Source organism: Cnephaeus nilssonii (genome assembly GCF_951640355.1).
Source record: "Cnephaeus nilssonii genome assembly, chromosome: 18".
Lineage (NCBI taxonomy): Eukaryota > Metazoa > Chordata > Mammalia > Chiroptera > Vespertilionidae > Cnephaeus > Cnephaeus nilssonii.
This window is the reverse complement of record NC_137089.1, coordinates 11,160,236-11,179,930: the sequence shown is the minus strand read 5'-3', so window position 1 is coordinate 11,179,930 and position 19,695 is coordinate 11,160,236. Positions and strand designations below refer to the sequence as shown.

General features: G+C 46.4%; 1 protein-coding gene and 1 pseudogene across 3 annotated transcripts in view; both read right to left on the bottom strand.

The window, feature by feature from the left end:
* Positions 1-10,815: 10,815 nt before the first annotated feature.
* On the bottom strand, positions 10,816-12,094 carry LOC307114215 (replication protein A 14 kDa subunit-like; annotated as a pseudogene). The gene has a single exon. The product of its transcript is annotated as a replication protein A 14 kDa subunit-like (transcript).
* Positions 12,095-12,238: 144 nt separating this feature from the next.
* LAPTM4B (lysosomal protein transmembrane 4 beta) overlaps positions 12,239-19,695 on the bottom strand; it is a 35,155-nt gene continuing 27,698 nt past the window's right edge. The window contains exons 7-8 of one of the 2 annotated variants that reach the window (XM_079796495.1): positions 17,645-17,746; positions 12,239-12,694 (exon numbers count right to left, since the gene is read on the bottom strand). In XM_079796495.1, the coding sequence (XP_079652621.1) occupies positions 12,617-12,694; positions 17,645-17,746 (180 nt within the window). In that variant the 3' untranslated portion in view covers positions 12,239-12,616. The remainder of the gene's footprint in view (positions 12,695-17,644; positions 17,747-19,695) is intronic. The other variant, XM_079796496.1, reaches the window with a different exon arrangement.

Below are 19,695 nucleotides of genomic sequence, written 5' to 3'. Positions count from 1 at the left end.
CTCCGGGCCAGCGCGGGCGGGCGGGTGGGCGGGGGGGAGGCGGCGCCGCGGCGGCGGAAGAAGGGGTGTCCTCTTTGGGGATGGGGAAGGCGTGGAGAGGGAGCGGCCGCGCGGACGGCCCCACCCTGCAGACAGCCCCGGAGCCGGGCACCCTGGCCGTGCGCCTTGCCTGCTGCCACCTGGCTCGGCTCGGCCCCGTCTGCAAGCCCAGGCGGGAATGTGACTGCAGGGGTCCCTAGCCGCAGGCTCAGCACCGCGGGGAGCTTAGGTGGCTTGGTGAGGGGCGTGGAAGGCAGGAGAGCATCTCCAGGGAGACGGGAGGGCCGGCAGGGGTCCGGTATCCTGAACTTGGGGTCATGATTGACAAGAGGCATCCATTGACGAAGACAAGGAAAAAAAGTGATGAGAATTGGGACAATTCGTGGCAAGTACCAGGAGCTGTCTTAGCAGTGCCTAGAGCACCCCACCAGCGCGGAAGTCCCATTAACAGAGCATCCACTGGCCAGGGACCAGGCCCAGGAATGAGGGGACGGAGGGTGCCCGGATGGAGAGGAAACAAAGTCCTACCCTAAAGGAGCAGAAAAAGTCTAGTTCAGACAAGACTTTTGAAATTGTGGGCGAAGATATTTGCAGTTTTGTAAAGTGGGAGAACATGACCTTGGAGGTCCCCACAGAACTTGGCGGGGGGGGGGGGGGGGGGCGTTGGATGCAGACCGGAGGATTGGTCAGTGGCAGGGAAAGGGCCTGGCATGTCACTCTACCAGCTCTCCCTGCTCCTGGCCAGATGGGGTGACTGGGCTCCACACAACAGGCCAGGACATCTCCTAATACCGGCTCCAAAATTCTGCCCCCAAACCAATAACCCCACAGCACCCAGTTCAGGTTTTAACAAGCTATGCGGGAAGAGGCAGCAGAACTGAGTTAATGAGTTTCAAAACCTCCGCATGTGCCAGAGTCTGATCATTTAAGTGTTCTTGGCTGCCGTGACTCCTAACCATCACTCCTATTTGATGAGAGTTGGTTTCTGGAATATGAAAAGGCACCATGGTCAGAAAAGCTGCAGAGGAGGGTGATTAAACTTGCAGCCGCAAAGCAAGAGGTTAACACGCTCAAGCCCTCAGGTACCACAATGCCAGGAAAGAATCTTGGATTTGTGTTCCCTTACCCTGCACCTTAGGTCGACTTGGCACGCTTGGCTGCCTGCACTGATGAGAAATGGTTTCTTTGTGTTTCTTGGGGAGGAGGTAGGTAGAGGTCAGAAAGCGGAGGAAAGTCTTCAGGAAATGTTTGGTCTCCGAAGTCTTGGATCCCACTGATGAAAATTCTTCCTGAATCCGGGCCAGTGAAAATCCCCTAGGAGCTGAGGAAGTGAGTTACAGTTTATGGAAACTTACATTTAAAATGTGTTGCCTTATTCCAAGACAACCAGTACGACCCAATCATTTACCAGGAAAACAATAGCAACTCTGAAATATTTCCAAATGTTAAGGAATTGTAATGTAGTGACTGATTCTAGTGACTGGTGTATGCCAATTACAATGGGGTGTCTTCCCCCAGGGAGTTCTATCCCAGTTCTTCAGAATAGGAAATGGTGTGAAGCACGCCTGGGGCCAAGTCAAATAGGTCAGTGAGTTGTTCTGTAAAAGGATCGTCAGGTCTGCCAGGAAGAACACGGAGCAAAAGGGAGCTCAAGTCAGAAAAAGCCACGCCTTCATTTCCTGATTACCTTTGGAGTGAACGCAAATTAATAATAATAAAGGCTGCGGGGGAAACGCCCAACGTTGCCTTTGCTGCCAGAGGGCCTGCTCCCAGCTTAGTGTACAGAGAATCTTATTCAGAAGCGTGTGGTTAGGTTTTTAGCTCACATGTGGGCACTCAAGCAAGCAGACAAGAATTAGGGTGTGAAGTATCCGCGCGTTCAAGAGTTAGTTGGAATGTATAACTGTTTAAGCTAAGTACACCTTAGTAGCTCTACTGGGTTCCACTCTCAGTCTATCTCTCCATGGAGTCTATTGTGGAGTAAGGGTTTGCTGCTGGTGGTGGTGGTGGTGGTGGTGGTGGTGGTGGTGGTGGTGGTAATAGTGGGGGAGGGGTGTTGTTTGGCCCAGGTCTCACACTCATGAATAGCCTCAAATATACACTTTTGACAGAAGCATTCATTTGTTCCTTGTAAACAACAGAACTTTTTGCTGTGTTTTGCTTCCTTGAGGGCAGATTGAAATGAGACCATCAAACAGGGTATAAGGAAACCATAGAGCGGACAAGTTGGCTCACAGACTCATAACCTGAAATAAACCCTGTATTGAATGAGGGAGGGGAAATGTGAAATTGCAAGGTCACCTCACTTGCACTTTTTCTCTAGGGGACTGGTGATGGCCCATGTGAACTGTTGGGGCTCTCCCCCTCACTCAGGTAGAAGGACACCTGGAAGAGGGGGCATCTTCTCTTTGGGCCAGCTGCCAATTGGTTGGCTCTGGAGATACGGGGTTGAGAGGAGAGCGCTGCAAGATAGTGGCTGAGTTTCCACGCCAGCCCAGGGTGGGGTACTCTCCTAGCTGGGGCACTGCTCTTCCGGGGTGCCCCATCAACATGGACAGCTGGCTCCATGTCCAGGGGGTCCCCTTGAGGACAGGCTGGCTGATGGCACCATTGTCCCAGGTGAAATCATTTCTACACAAGCATCATCCCACCTTGGAAAGACAGGATGAAAGTTATCAGAGGAAAACTATAGCAAGTCAAAAATTTGGGAAAACAATAGTCTTTCAAAGAGGATGCAGATGTTTATAGGTGATCCTGAACCTAGACCATTTGCTCCTGAGGGCAGGGACCAGGCCTTCTACTTGGTAGATATTGCCCAGGCCTGGGCTGCTGTGGGTTTAACCTGGAGTTTACAGCCTTGTAGGGTTTGTGGAATCAGATTGATGAGGTTACTTATTAAGAATGGCATAACAGGATGGAGTGGGGAGCCTTAAGGCATAAGCAGGAATGAGTGAATGAATATCTGACTTGTTTTCTTGGATATTGACAAGGCTGAAACACCACCTGTCTCCCTGGAGACTAGTTCCCACTTTGGAAGTGAGGGAGAATCTGCTATGTATGGAAGTATCAGTTAGCAACACAGACCACTGCTTCTTTCATCCCTAAACCTAGCGTTGGATCAAAGTGGTCTGTGGTTCGAAACCAATAGTCTCATGCCTGTGACACTCAGCTATCTTCTCGCAAGGCCACGCGTGAGTGTGTCTGCATTGGTTGCCTGGTATGAAATCAGATTGCAAGATACTTGGGCAATGAGTGTGTGTTTCTGTCCTATAAAACCCTTCAGCATGCTGGCAGAGCTCAGTAAGTGGCAACTGAAGAATAACAAAAATATCAGAAGTCAGGACCTTTCCACCTTCTCTCTTGCTGAGGAAAATAACTAGGACATGGTTATTACCTGGTTCCAACAGAAGGAGAAACACTACAGATGGTGCAGTAGAAAGAATAAGGGGATGAACGGCTGAGAGCCACATTAAATCAAGATGGAGAAAAATAAGATGGAGTGCAATAAAGTGAACAATTTCATTGGTAGAGCATCTCTGAAAAGAAGTAATGGAAATGTCTTGACTCATTTAAAATAAGAATTGACAAAGCAATCCCCAAGTATGAAAAGTGCCAGAACATTACTCTCTACAAGTACGCTATCTGTGAATAAAAAAATATTGCAAAAACCAAAGTTTTAAAGTGTAGAAAGTTTCCTTTAGTTAGAGCAAAATTTCTAAGACAGCTCAGTATCCCTGGCCAGGCCTAAGGAGAGGGCACTGACTCATACTGTTTCACCTTTAGCCCTGGCCTATACGTGAGGCAGAATAGGATGTTAGGACAATTTTTGAAAATCAATTGCAGTTGACTATTGAGCAATGTGGGTTTGACCTTCATGTGTCCACTTACATGCAGATTTTTTTCAATAACTCTACAGTCAGTCCTCCATATCCCTAGGTTTCACATCTGCAGATCAAAACAGTATCTTCAATCCACAGTCGGGAATCCACAGCTGCAGAAGGCTGACTGTTATGCATTGCTCTACACCATTTTATTGATTTTATTTTTTATTTTTTTAATCCTCATCTGAGGATATTTTTTTCATTGATTTTTTTTTTTTAGAGAGAGTGGAGGGGAGAGAGGGGGGAAAGAGAGAGAGAGAGAGAGAGAGAGAGAGAGAGAGAGAGAGAGAAACATTGATGTGGGAGAGATACATCAATTGGTGCCCCAACCAGGGCCAAGGATCAAATCTGCAACCCAGCTGCAGAGGTACCCCCTGAGGAGTGAGAAGTCCCAGCCCCTCAGCTTAGGATTCCAGTGTTGGAAAGAGAAGTCTCCATAACTTCTGGCTGTGAAAACCAGTGGGGCTTGTGCTTGAGTGAGACAGAGGGTTGCTGGAGTCCCAGGCAGTTGTTCTTAAAGGGCCCAATAACAGACTTATTTGGACTCACTCACTCTGAACTCCAGCACCGGGGCAGCAACTCAAAAGGCACCAGGGTCACATGGGGAGGAACTGAAGTGTCTGGCATCAGGGCAAGAGCTGGAGGGGCAGCTTTCCCCCAGACAGAAGTGCTGGCAGAGGCCATTGCTCTTTTGCTGAGCCCTTCCTCCACAGAGCCAGTAGGCAGGAACCATATCTGAGTCTCCATCAACCTGGCTATCCCTGTTCTTCCAAACCCGGTGATTACCTGAGACCCCACTCCACCCAACTCACAGGCCCACCCAAACCGTTTCCAGTGGCTTTTTCCATATGAATGGCCTGTCACAGCTCCTGCTTCAGACTTTCCTAAAATCTATCAAACAAGCAGCATCTGGCCTCAACGTGCTGCATGCTGTGTATCCCTCACTGGTGGCAGCCAACCTTTGTTCACAGCTTGGCCTCCCCTGGGCACCTTCAAGCCCAGCACAGGTAGCAGCTATCAGTGGGGACTTCTGTACTAATGTCCATGGATTTCCCAGACACAGGAAAACTCACATGACTTTCTTATTAGGATCTTGTGATGTTCTTGTAAAGGAGGAAAGGCAAAACTATCACACATGGTTTTTCAGGGGTTATTTACAACTGCAGAGCCCAGGAAGTGGGGGACACATCACTCTACTTCAGTGTGTGTTAGCTGGTCAGCATTTCCCCCATATACCCAAGGCCTCAGGACTCCATCTCAGGTCTGGCCATTGATTGCTCTAACCATACAATGATCTAGTAGGAAGGGGAAAGGAGAGTTCCGAGAGAGGCACATTTAGTGATTTAATTCTTCATTCAGAGCCCTACTGGATTAAGCTCACATAAAAGGAACTTGATCACAAGAATCCTAAGAGCTAAGAATGCCGGTTCCTTTTGATTTCAAATTGAAGCAGAGCATTTAGCAAGCCTCTCATCTGAGCCATCCTTTAATCTCTTCCGAGATCAATCCTTTATTACCAAGTTGCTGCTTTTTGCCTGTCAGCTTCACAACTTCCCTCTAGAAGTCAAGGGGACTTCTGCGCCCCCAGCTACGTGATCAACACACGCCTGCTGAGCGTTGGTGGGGTTTGCTGGGGTGAACCCTCCCTTTGTGTCCTTGCACGGTTTATCGAAGTGACTTTTTTCCAGTGGGCGATTCTGTGAGAAGTGGCTTCTGTGGAGCTTGAACCCTGCTGAGTGAGTTGTTCCTAAAGAATTTGTCCCAATCGCCACGGGTAGCAACATAGGTGGCTTAAATTTCTCTCACGTGTATTCTTAGTCTAAATGTAACCATTTTTGAGTTCCTTCTGTTTGCCAGATAAGTGCCAGGCGCTGAGGACAGAACACAGACACAGACCATTCGTGTCTAACCTCCTGGGTAATACAGACAAGAAAAGCGACAGGAACCATGAGTGCAAGGTGTGTCTTGATTGCGACACTGGATAGGCTATGGCAGAACATAAATCAAATACCTCCCAGAATAGGGGGTCACAGGAGGCTTCCAGAAGGAAGTGACTTTCAAGTTGATACTCAAAGGATGTTATTAGCTTTATTTTATTGCAACACATCACTTATGTAATTTAAAAATTTTTTAAATTGATTTTTAGAAAGAGGGAGAGGGATAGATGGAAACATTGATGAGGAACACCATCAATTGGCCACCTTCTGCATGCCCCCTATTGGGGAATTGAACCGTGATGTCTTGGTTCCTAGGTGGTTGCTCAACCACTGAGCCACACTGGCCCAACTACCGATGTAATTTTTTAAAAGCCCACAAATTAACAGTTTTCCTAATGCCCAAGTTATATCTGGATTCTCTATTAAGAAGTTAGCCCTATCTTTTGAAATTTCAGTGGTTTGATATTTCCACATCTTGCTAATGTGTTTATAAAGAATTCACCAAGCCCTAACTGGTTTGGCTCAGTGGATAGAGCATCGGCCTTCGGACTGAAGGGTCCTGGGTTCGATTCCAGTCAAGGGCACGTGCCTGGGTTGCAGGTTTAATCCCCATTAGGGGACATGCAGGAGGCAGCCAATCAATGATTCTCTTTCATCATTGATGTTTCTATCTCTCTCTTCCTCTCCCTTCCTCTCTGAAATCAATAAAGATATCTTTAAAAAAAAAAAAGAATTCACCAAGTGCACATGAATAAACATTGCATTCTGTAGAAAGAATAATGTTAACTGAACAATTATTCCTTGATATATCGCTGAAAAAATGTGCACAGTAAAAACATAACTCTGTGTCAAATACAAATAATGTGTTCTATGATTATTAGATTACAATAAATTAAGAAAAATTCCAAACAAACAAACAAAAAAAGAAGTTAGCCCTCAGGGACACGTGGTGCTTTGAGGTCACAGGACAGAGCCTACAGCCCCCAGGGAAAGGCATGCTCTATGCTACTGGGTAGATGTGAAAATAGACACCGGGGTACAGCAGGGGAGGTGGCAGGGAAGGAAGCTGAGTCTTGAGGCCCCCTCTCCTCCTCTAAGACAGTGCAAACAAATCATGTTCTACTGACTAGCCTGAGTTATGTTTGAAAATTCAGTGTGTATATTCTGCTCAAAAAAGATAAATCAGTGCAGTTTAAAATGTCAGCTAAGTTCCTCAGAAGGAAACTGTTCCCTTAAAACAATGAACCCCCGAAAAGGCCCATCTCAGTTGACCTTCCTTCCTGCCTGAATGAACTCTTTGTGAGCATTAAAAGCTGGCGCTTGCAGAGAGCACTTTCTAGTCTTATTAAATAGGAAATTGATAGCTTTGCTTGGGTAGGTAATGCACACCCCAAGTTTACAAAGCTCACGTGGCTTCGCAGGACTGCCTTTCCTTCTTGGGATAGATTCATTCTAATCAGTAGAAGTCAACCGCTGTCTGTAAGAAGTGAGAGGTTATGTCCAGAATCCTAAAATGATAGGTGTCTCCAAAGGATGAAACACCCACTTAGAGGGAGGACTCCGTTAGCATTTCAGTCCTGCCTCTGCCAATAACTGGCGTGACTTGGGACCAACACGTGAATGTCCCTTGGTCTCAATATCCACATCCGTAAGGTAATTTAAAACATGCAAAATGCTCAGCAGCATGGCTGCCACATGGTAAGGGCTCAGTAAGTGGCAAACGTCATTCTACCCCGATAGAGGCAGAAGCCACAGGCCTTGGGACTGAGCTGATCTGAGGAGAGACAGAGGGACAAGAATACAGAGGGCCTATGGCCTCAAGCCGAGACGCCTGGAATGAGGGGGAAGCCACCAAACAGCTACACAAGTCCACAGAAGCAGATGCAGGGGAAACTGAGGCCAAGTTCCCACTTCGGGCACAATAGGAAATGTCAATAGATTGAGATAAGAAAGACTGGGGTCATTGACAGAAACAGGGCCAGATCTGTCAGTATTGCTATTGTAAGGGAAACCATCTGTAGAAAAGATCAATGTAATAAAAAGGCTTAACGCTAAGAGACATCCATCCCATGAAAGTACAATGGTGACAAAGAGTCATTAACACGGCATTCCTTTAGGGAAAATGAATTCTGGGTGAAAAATGACATCACCCAAATGCCACTGGGTCAGAAAGGCGGCCCCACCGCGCAGGACACAGGGTCCTTTGTACTGCTGCTGGTCACAGAGGGCAGACCCATTGTTCCTTCTTCTCCCCGGAGCCCAGACGGGTCTCCTCAAGCAGGCAGGCCACGGTGGAAGCCCGAGTGCAGGGGTCCTCAAACTTTTTAAACAGGGGGCCAGTTCACTGTCCCTCAGACCGTTGGAGGGCCGGACTGTAGTTTAAAAAAAAAACTATGAACAAATTCCTATGCACACTGCACATTATCTTATTTTGAAGTAAAAAAACAAAACGGCAAAAACACCTGCATGTGGCCCGCGGGCCGTAGTTTGAGGACGCCTGCCTAGTGGCTCTGGAGATGGGGTGCACTGAGTGACTCTAGGATCCCAGGAATGCAGGACCTGCCACTCTTCAAGTGACTTTTCAAGTTTGAGCAAGCATGCTGAGAGCTGAGACAGCGCCTGTGACCAGTCAGTAGCAGACAAGAGGATGACACATTCAATCCCAGGCTCTCGGGGAAACTTGGCTCAAACCCTCGATGTTGTCTAGTGATGCCCACACAGCTCCCTCCAACTCCTTGTTCTATTGCAACCTTATGCCCGGGGTACCCGACACACAGGAAGGATTATACGTGTTAGTTGTCATTTTTATTTGCCGAGTTCAAGAGGTTCCTATCTTGGTAAGTTTACTTAAGTAAAAATTGTGTTTGTACTGTTAATGACTTTTTTTAAAAAAGCGCGAGTTTTAGATGGGATAAAACAAACAAAACTTGATTCCATGGTGTTGCGTTAAGCCAAACTCTTCATTCTGCTTGCTAATCAGGACCATGTCAATGGGTGCATAGTGCTGAGACTTTTGCTTTTGATGTCGCTTCTGGGTTGGCCAACAAGCTTCTCTCTTTGTTATCTTCGGACCGTAGTCAGAGGCATGCGTGGGCTTCTGGACGCAAGGTCGCAGCTCTGGCTGGCTCCCACACTCCAGTCATCTGGCTGAGAACTTGGCCAGTGGACAGAAACACTTCCAGTGAATTCCATGGGTGTGGAGACATCCTCGCAATGCCTTTTCCCTTCCCTTTTAGAACGTGCATCTGAGCTGCCTAACACCCATTTCACACAGCCCCAGGCACGACTCTGGGTGCCCGTCAGGTCTGAAGGTGGGAAGCCCTTCTGCCCGAGTTCTTCCCAGACCTTGGCCAAGACCCTGCCTTCCACCCTCCAGAACATCAGATGCCTACGTGACCTGCAGAAACATTGTTTCATGGTGTTTAAGCCCGTTTCCAGGGCAGCTGCAAAAACGAACACATCATTTTTCGAAAGTGGAAATGATGTCTTTATTGTCTCATTCGTTTTCCTCTACCACAGAAGCTCAGTGTGCACAGCAGGATTATTATCTTGAAGGATGAATATTTCCAATACAGTCATCCCTCTACGGAGAAAACAACTTTCATGGTTACAAGTCTATAAAGAAGGTTTACTGAGATCATTAGCACAATGTATTAGCGGCCGGAGGGTGGAGAGGAAAAGACAAATGAAACGAGGTGTGGCTTGGTTCAGCAGTTCAACTGAACAAGTGTTTAGGGCCAGAACAGAGTAAAAAGAGAGTGCGGAAAGGAGGGGGAAAGTCTTAGGTTTTCAGGGGGTGGGGGACCAGGACAAGGACATCAGATGGGGGGGGTTGGGGGCGGAATCCCGCACATGTCTATACAGGCAGGTGGTCTATCGGCCTTCAGACTCGCCGGGGACCCGGCACTCTGGGGCTGAGCAGAATGTCCATGACCTTAAAATAAGGGATTGGCGGGGGTGGGGGTAGGGGTGGGAGGTGGAGAAGGGGTCAAGATGGAGAAAACTGAGGATGTCTCATCAGTAAAGTGACCAGAGGTATACAGGCACGAGAACAATCGGGGCACTAAGTATTCTTGTTTCTCTCTAGACAATCGGAGAAAGCAGCTGGATGTTACAGTGGGCTGTAAAGTACATTTAAAAGATGGGTATCTGGATCAGCCATGAGACAAAGACCGGATGAACTGCTGAGGCAAGGAGTGTGGCCCCCAACATCACAACCTGCCCACGGTGCAGACAACAGTTCCTTACTTTGTAGAGGCAGCTCTGCAGTGTAGCCTGGGTCACGCACCAGCAGCATCCGGGACCTGAGTAGGAAGTGATATCCTGATGCCTATGGTGCTATTTGAGTGTCATGTGAACAAGATCCTCTCAGACCTCCCTACAGACTCAAAATCAGCACTTCTCTCCACTTACCGTGTGCTGTTCTTCATGCTGCAAAACTATGCAAAAAAGCTAGAAAACGATGGATAGCAACATGCCTTACACAGGGGATCAGTGAAACGATTTGATAGGCCTTTTCCATCCCTAATTACCCTTAGGGTGGACTCAGTGTGAATCTTATGGGCATAAATCGTCAAGGAACAGAATTTCTTATACAGAACTCTAATGAGGTATGTCGTGAGAAATAACTGAGGCTGATTCTCAGGTATACAGAGCTGCCTCTCCCCTCTAATGTTTCATCTCCCTCCCCCTGGAGTCAACTCTGAGCTGCTCATTAAAAGTGCACTACGGGACACAAAGCAACCACATGCAAAACAGCTGAGCACACAGAGCTGGGTAGAGGCCGGGGTCAGGGATGCTGGAAGCTCAGGTCTGTTCGTCTCCGTTTCTCTTGGCCCAAGATGTTCCGATTCCATCAGCACTGAAATATTAACACGCATGTGTGTGAAACAAGCCATAAACCTCCTCCCCAGGCACAGTGGCCAGAGCTAAGAGTGTTTTTTTGGGTGTGGGCAAGCCTCACTTTAATTTTTTTTTTATCATTTAACTTTTTATTAATAAAACAGAAAACTAAAGTCAGACAACTGCTATGTTTTTGCATCTGATCTGACCATATGCCAGATAAGGGATTCTTTATGAGGAGGTAGGAGAGAACTGTCAATATACCAGTTCCATTAATGGCATACTGAAATATCTAATAAAGTTAGGCAAATGAAATTAAAAAGAGAAGAAATTAAATATTAAAAATAACAAAAACCTATCCCTCAAATATCAGGGATCTCCTCTAATAGTCTTCAATGCAGCTCATTTGCAATCGAGATCAATCATATTGCGTAACCCCCAAAGGAAAAAACTGAGGGAACTCATGGGTAATTTTCACAGCTTCATTGTAAAGTCCAAGATCAAAAGGATGGTTATCTTCTTTAAACTGGACATAAGATGAGCACATAATGGTTCCCTTGGCTGTTACTCTTCCAACTACTTCCACAATTCCAGGGATTTCTTCATCAAGAGGCTCCATCAACTCAATGGTTGCACTTTTCCCTTCTCCATCTGAAAGAATACACATTTTTTCCAGTGGGATGAATCTTTTCCAGCCTCCCTCCGAAGCAGACGGGCCGGTCGATGGACTGAGCTAGCATGCTGGCGTTGCTTCGCAACTTGGGCAACTCCATCACCTCCACCATCATTGCAGACGGAGATCGGCGGCCAGCCCTCACTTTAATTGTAAAAGTCTTCATTTACAGCACATCGAATAATGAAAAAAGCAAACACACACACAAAAAAACAGGAGAGCTGGGAGTCTTACATCTACGAATATATAAAAGTCCCTTGAAATCCAGGTAGTCAAGATGCGGGGGGGGGGGGGGGGGGGGGGGGGGGTGTGTCCCTATCTCATTTTCCTGCAGATCATTCTACACTCACTTTGAAAGACGACTAGGCATCGTTGGAAGTTCCAAGCAAGCAGTAGGATGTGCCTTGCAGGGAGAGAAGAAACCCGTTTATAGGACCAGGTCAGGACCTATCAGCCATGCCCCCTAACAAGGGGAGACAGACCTCCTGGAGCCAGGCCAGGGCAGACCACGCAGGGAGGGGGGCCTGGCGGGGAGAGGACACCTGGAGACAGGGAGCGCGGGGTGCCATGCAGTTCGGTTCACCCCGTAACTCGGACGAGACACGCCCTTCCATGACCTCAGACCCAGGAGCACGGAACAGCCTCGTGCAGTGGCTGCTCTCTCACGGCCGGGGATTGTCAGAGTCTCAGTTTAGCCCATGGACAAATCCAAACTGTCCCTGAATGGATGCCATCCAGGCTCTTAAGGAAACCCCTGTTTTATTTAGACACACTCATGGCCTCCTATTTCCCTAACTGGAGCCCTGATTCACCATCAATAGCCCTGCTCTCTCAAGGGTTTCTTCCACACACAGGAGCAGCTTAAGTATTGTTTCATCTTGATTTTATTTGATATTTTTGAAAGAGACAGAGGGAACAGAAAGGAAAAAAATGTGACTAACCCCCCAACTTGGGGGCCTAGAGGTACAAAACCAGACTTCTCTGCCTCAAGGTCCATCCAGACTGCCGGGGTGCGTTTCAGCGCCCGGGGAGTCTGGGGAAGCGAACCTATCACAGTGCTCTAGCTAAAGCATATGCTTAAAACTACAGAGGGTTTCAACTTAACACTAAAAATTTAAGTTGCAACGTTTCAGCAACAAATAACTCTTAGAGCGCATCTCAGGAGAGAGAGGAAAGAACTAATGCCGGGATGCCTGCAAAGCCAAGCTCTGCTCTGCTCAGCTCAGCTCTGCCCACCGACGGCCTCAGGCGGACACGTAAGGGGGCGGCGGCTCCTTGGCGGCGCCGGTCACAGTGGCATCATCGTACGGGGGTAACAGCACCTGAGGAGAAAGAGAGAAGACGAGGGTCAGCGTTGAAAAGTGCACAGATGTTCTCCTGAGCTTTGACTTGCGTTGAACTTTTATGTAATGAAATGTTTCCCAGAACCTGTACCAATTTCAATCTTCCAGCAGGTGGCTAGACTTGGATGAGAGGCTTTTTGAATCCTTTTTAAGTTTTATTTATTGATTTTAAAGAGAGAGGAAGGGAGCGAGAGACTCATCGATTACTTGTTCACTTATTTATGCATCCACTGGTTGATTCTTATATGTAGTGCTGACCAGAAATCAAACCCACAACCTTGGTGTATGGCAGTGGTTCTCAACCTTTCTAATGCCGCGACCCTTTAATACAGTTCCTCATGTTGTGGTGACCCCCAACCATAAAATTATTTTCGTTGCTACTTCATAACTGTAATTTTGCTACCGTTACGAATCGTAATGTAAATATCTGTGTTTTCCGATGGTCTTAGGCGACCCTGCTAGCGATATTTATATTACGATTCATAACAGTAGCAAAATTACAGTTATGAAGTAGCAACGAAAATAATTGTATGGTTGGGGGTCACCACAACATGAGGAACTGTATTAAAGGGTCGCGGCATTAGGAAGGTTGAGAACCACTGGTGTATGGGGACGACACTCTAACCAACTGAGCTACTGGGCCAGGGTGAGACTTCTAGAATCTTTAAGGAAGCAAACGGGAAGAGACGTGTGGCCCTTTCGGAGTTTTCCAAACCCTGCTCACACGGGCCTGGCTGGACGCCACGGGGCCTGCAGGGTGTGAGGCTGTGTGTCTAGGACAGGCCGGAGGCAGTGGTGGCTCTGAAGGGGGAAACGGCTCCTGGGGGTGATGTCTGTGGGTACACAAGCAGGGCAGGCACCCGAGTGACTCCGGGAACCCCGCGTGTGGGATCGGACCGTAGAGTGCAGCATGCAGGGCCAGGGGTCATCTGGACTCAAAGCCTGGCTCAGCCACACTGTATCGGTGTGGTCATGGGTGGGTCACTTATTCTCAGTCTCCACGTCTGTAAAATGAGGGTGCTTGAGAATGGGAGGGCTGTGAAGTCCCTAACACACTGCGTGATGCACGCCTGCAATGGCAGGTGTCACCTGTAAATGGCGGGAGAAACACACACAGTAAACTGATGGACAACCTCTGTCCACGTGCCCAGTACAAAAAAACCACCACTTGCAATAGTTGCAATAGTTTATGAACTGTCAGCGTAAGACACCGGCTGGTTCTGGCTTTCTTGGAGTAGAAAACAAAACACAAGAGGATATCGACTCAATGTAACTAGCCTTTTCGTCAGTCAACTAACATTTACTGTGTACCTACTGCGCGACAGGCAGTGTAGGTGCAAGACAATTAAAATAAAATGCAGTTCCTGTCCTTGGGAATTCAGCGAGGAGATGAAATAAAGTGTCACCCACTTCTAGTACTTTGTAGAAAGAGGAAGAATACTCACCAACGAACAAAACAAAACCACGTTCTATTACTTTTTCTATTATGGACATCACTTAAAGTGGTAAATGTTTCTCAATGTCATGAATTTTCATTGACCTATCCTTTGACTTCTAGACAGACAACACTAAAATACTCTTTTTAAGTTTTTGTCATTCCTACACCCCACCCCCACCCCCACCCCCACCCCCACCCCCACCCCCACCCCCACCCTACAACGCCCCTCCCCTCCCCGCCACACACACGCCTTTCTCTCTACTCAACCCTCTGACCACTCATCCTTCCCTTCTTCTAGTCCTGATGCTCCTCTTGAGCTGAACCCTGTCTGTCGTAACCGCGGTGGGGCCAGTGCCTGCCGGAGGAACGCACACGCTGGGGGAAGCATCATTTAGGCTGGCCCTGGAGAAGCTGTACGGTACGGTTCATGAGGTGGGAAAATGGAGCCTGGTGTTCTAGGCATCTATATTGGTGAGGGTCCAATCCAGGGCCCGAAACCACCCAGTCATTTAAAAAGAGAGAGTTTAATGAAGAATAAGTAACAGGGATTGGAGGGGGAATAGCTAAGGCGGTGTGACAGAACTCTAAGGGACATTAGTGCCGAGTGAGGTACTCAAGGAAAGAACGAAGGGGTCCCCTCCACAAGGCTGGGGACCCAACACTGTTGGGGTGAGGGTGAGGGGTGGGGAGACGTTTTCTGGGTTGAACCAGACCAAAATCAATATGAACTCTGTTTTGGACACTTATATAAATAAAAGCCTAATATGCTAAGTGTCTGGTCATCCAGTTAGCCGTTCAACCAATCAAAGCATAATATGCTAATGATATGCTAAGGCTACTCAACTGCTCGCTATGGCATGCACTGACCACCAGGGGGCAGACAGTTGCTATGATGGGCACTGACCACTAGGTGGCAGATGCTCTGACTGGTAGGTTAGCTTGCTGCTGGGGTCTGGCCCATCTGGACTGAGCCAGGCATGCCCTGGAGCCCTCCCCGCAGTCCTTCCCCAGCTGGCAACCACCCGCGTCCCTCTTCTCCACGGCCCTGATCGTGCACTGGTGGGGTCCTTCGGCCTGGCCTATGCCCTCTCGCAATCCGGGACCCCTCGGGGGATGTCAGAGAGCTGGTTTTGGCCCCATCCCGCAGGCCAGGCCGAGGGACCCCACTGGTGCACGAATTTGTGCACTGGGCCTCTAGTGATAAATAAGAAGTCAAGTTCTGTGTGTGTTTTAAAGTAAAACACAATAAAAATAGAGGGCGATTTTCAGAATGTCAAGACTGCAACAATGTTCTGAAAGGAAGGATGCGCCTGCCTGGGGTACCCAACTGTGTTCTTTGGTCACTCAAAGAAGCACCTCAGCATCTTTTAAATTGTCATGGCAACGCCTGTAGACACAACACTAGCTACTACTCTTACCTGGACCCGACCATGTAATGACATGAGTGGTCAGGTACTTCTTTTGACATAAGGGTGCCATGAACCAAATACCAAGACCCTAAGGCACTAAGAACAAAGAGTTAGTGACCTTTTCATCGTAGGCTTTTCTTTTAAAGGTTTTTTGTTTTTGTTTTTCTTTGATTTGGTTGGGCAACTAGAGGAGAGATTAACCCACGGCATGATCTCCAATATCTAATTACTCTTATCTATTCTCCCTGAGTAGTATTTAGGAAAGTATATGTCTGGCCAATAATGTGCATTGTTTTATAGAAAGAAAAAAAAAGCACACTTATCGTCTCCCAACCAGAGCCCCGGGATCTTCCCACAGAGGTCACCCTGAGACGGTTTAATCTGGGAGAAACGCCATCTGGCCTAATATCTGACAGGAAGTGAAAGACACAACATGTTATTATGTCTGTGTAGGTTCCCAAAAAAGACCTGGACAAAAGATAAGCATACATTACACACTACAAGGATCTTAATATAGCTATGGAGACAGGGAAAATGACAGAACTCCATCACTCCAACCCCCTTAGAACCTCAGAGTGAGGCTCCAGCGTATTTATATCAACTCCTAAATTTAGTTCTAGTTCAATCCGTCTTTAAACACGAAGAGCCCTGCTTCAAAACAGAAATCTGTTCTCCTGCCCTGCAACTCCCGATTGTGGTCTCCAGCAAAAGGCAGCTAAGCTCCTTGGAGAAATGGCTGAATCCAGGTCTGGGCAAGCAATGCGCCAGATGAGCGTAGAACGCCTTGTCATACCAGACAGCAAGGTGGCTACCAAAGACTGTGTCAGAAGTTCCAGGCTCCAACCTGAAGAGGCTCCAAATGGCTAATCGTGGTACAATTTGAGCAACTACAATGTACCAACTTTTAAGAGGAAGCTTTTATTTCCCCCCTTTTGAACGTTTCAAGGTAGGTATCAATAATAATTATTTAGGCTTACTGATAAAATTAATCAAAACAGCTGTACTTTGCAGCTGGCTCTTATAATAATAGGCCTCATTTTATGAGTTTATTACTTAAAAACACACCTCATGCCCAGCCCATGTGGCTCAGTGGCTGAATGTCAACCTATGATTCAGGAGTTCATGGTTCGATTCCTGGTCAAGGCATATGCCTGGGTTACGGGGCCCGTCCCCAGTAGGGGGCGTGCAGGAGGCAGCCAATCAATGATTTATCATTAATGTTTCTCTCCCTTCCTTCCTTCCTCTCTGAAATCAATTTTTAAAAAAATATTAAAAAAAAAAAACAAACACAAAACCGTTTTGGGGGGAAAAAACACACCTCACAAAAACAGACAAACAAAAAACCCTGCTCCTCACTGGTTACCACTAGAGAATAATGAGCCAACTTACCATTTTGAAAACTGATAAAAAGAACAAAACTAAGTATATTTATCGATGGCACAAATGCACCTGGGTAGCCAATTAGTACAGGAGGGAAAGTTACTCTCTATAAACATTCCCGATAATAAATGAAAAAAGGAATGATAGAAAGACAGAATCAACCAGATATCATATGCCTCCTGGTGGAAGAACAAATAATCAACTGTGAAGTAATCTTGGGGAAAACAGTGGGAATAGGAATAGGGAACGCTTCTGGATCTAACTTACTGCAAAGTCAAAGGACTACAATCAGAAAAATCTACAGTCCGCAGGACAAACCAATTTCTTTAACAAAAAATTACAGAGACTTAAAATACATACAGGGGTGGGCAAAAGTAGGTTGACCGTTCTTTGTATGGAAAGTTACTACAATAATTAGTAAATAACAACACGAGAATCAACTTCCACAGACTCTCAGCTGTGGACCTACTTTTGCCAACCTCCCTGTACCAAGCCATAGATCCTGTTTCAAAGAAACTGCTAGAAAAATATGACATTTATGAGACAACTGAGAATCTGAGCACTTACTGGATATTTTATGATGTTAAATAAATTACATCGTATAAAAATTATTTTATAGCCCTAACCGGTTTGGCTGAGTGGACAGAGCATTAGCCTGAGGACTGAAAGGTCCCAGGTTCGATTCCGGTCGAGGGCATGTACCTTGGTTGTGGGCACATCCCCAGTAGGAGGTGTGCAGGAGGCAGCTGATTGATGTTTCTCTTTCATTGATGTTTCTAACTCTCTATCCTTCTCCCTTCCTCTCTGTAAAAAAAATCAATAAAATATATTAAAAAACAAAAAAATGATTTTATATATAAGTATGCTTAAAAAAAATAACCACAATACCATTCTGTGTTTTTGAAACATTTTTAAATACTGTCAGAGAGCCGAGACTTCAGGTGGTGACCTATCCCTATATTTTGGAATAAACGATCAATGCAACTGAGTTATGAGAAATGATAAATCTCCCTTTCCCAGGAATACCATTCTTCAAAAAAATAAAAAAAGCTCACTGAGAACGTTGACAAAGTAGTCACATTATCAGCAGCAACTCAGTTTCCTTAAAAAGGGCAAGTGATACAGAATGACTGGGGAGATAATGACCAGCAATAACCCTCCAGCAATCCCCCAGCATCTCACACCAGGGAACACCCAGAGCTGGCCCGGGTCCACGGCCCCCATCCTCCCACTACAAACCACGCCACCCTGGAAGCCTTTCTGAGGAGAGAGGTCTATTATTAGAAGAGCTGGGGATGTCCCGCTGAAAAGCACAACGATTTTGAGTTGATGTTAGCCTACAGGAAACTGTTATTCCATATCTAATTCTGAATCTTTCAAATGGAGAAAAACAAGTTTCCTCTAAAAAGTTCTTTGGATGTGTTTTGGGGACTTAATAGTTCTTACGTTCTCTGAGCACCTCAATTTCTACAAATATCAGAATATCCTTTGATTTGAAGTATGCTGTAAATGTGTATTTTTGTAGTCTTTCCACTTTGCTTCTATTAAAAAATATATATACACAACCCTTAAGAAAGCACTAAAAAACCACCACCAAGTGTGTATCAAAGCAAACACATGCAATATGGATATTATCCTATATAATCCTATATAATGAGAAGCTAATATGCAAATCAACCAAACGACCAGTTGCTATGACGTGCAGTGATCACCAGGGGGTAGCTCCTCCGTTGAGCGTCTGCCCCCTGTGAGAGGGTACAGGCCAGGCTGAGGGGAACCCCTCTCTGCCCCCCCCCGCCCCACCCCCAGTGCACGGATTTCATGCACCGGGCCTCTAGTCTTTTCTAAAGAACTTCTAAAATAGTATAGCTTTTTAAGTCGTACACATTATGATATTTAGGGAAAGGTTCTGATATATCTTGCCTGTTTGGTAACTTCATTGGTTCCTCAAACTAAAAAATCTCAAACTTCGTTTAGACTTTTTCATTAGTCAAGCAGGACAATATGTGTATACAGATTTAAAAGAAAAAAGAGAGACTTATAGAAAAAAATAAAAACCTAGAAACTCAGAAGAAAAAAATTCTCTTAAGCTAGCAATTTTATCAAAAGTATAATGACTCTGAAGTCATTTCTTTAAAGAAACTTCCTGATTCAAGGAAAATTCTTCAGGAAGTTGAGTCGAACATGTGTTTACTGTAATCAGTGCATAGCATCCTGCAGGCCCCGGAAAGGGTTCCCTCAGCACCTGGGCGCGCTGGGTTTTTGTGCCTCTGCTCAAGGCAAAGCCTCTTCTTAAACCGCTGCCCATGCATGTTTGATTCAACTCAACAAATGCTTGGTGAGTGCTTAGGAAAACTATTCGTGAATAACATGCTTTGAGTTCTCAGCAACATCAGCTTGCTTCTGTGTTTAACATCAAGTCTGAAATTGCTTTATTCCCATTTTACACACAGGAAAGTAAAGGCAGGGACAGATTACAGAGCTTAAAAAACAAAGCAACATATAAAACTCTATTCTACTTTAGAGTTGACTTGCCATTCATACTTACCCTTCTTCTGTCCTGTCCATTCTATCCCCTGCAACAGTACCCATCTCCACCCACCCCACATGCTCAGCCCCAACCTCTTCGTTAGCCGCTCCTTGAGCTCGTACCTGTACAGAGCACGGCACTGTGTTCAATGCAAAGGTGATGGACACACAGGACTCACACGTTTATCTTACCATGCGCCATCAGTGTAAAATCCATTACATGA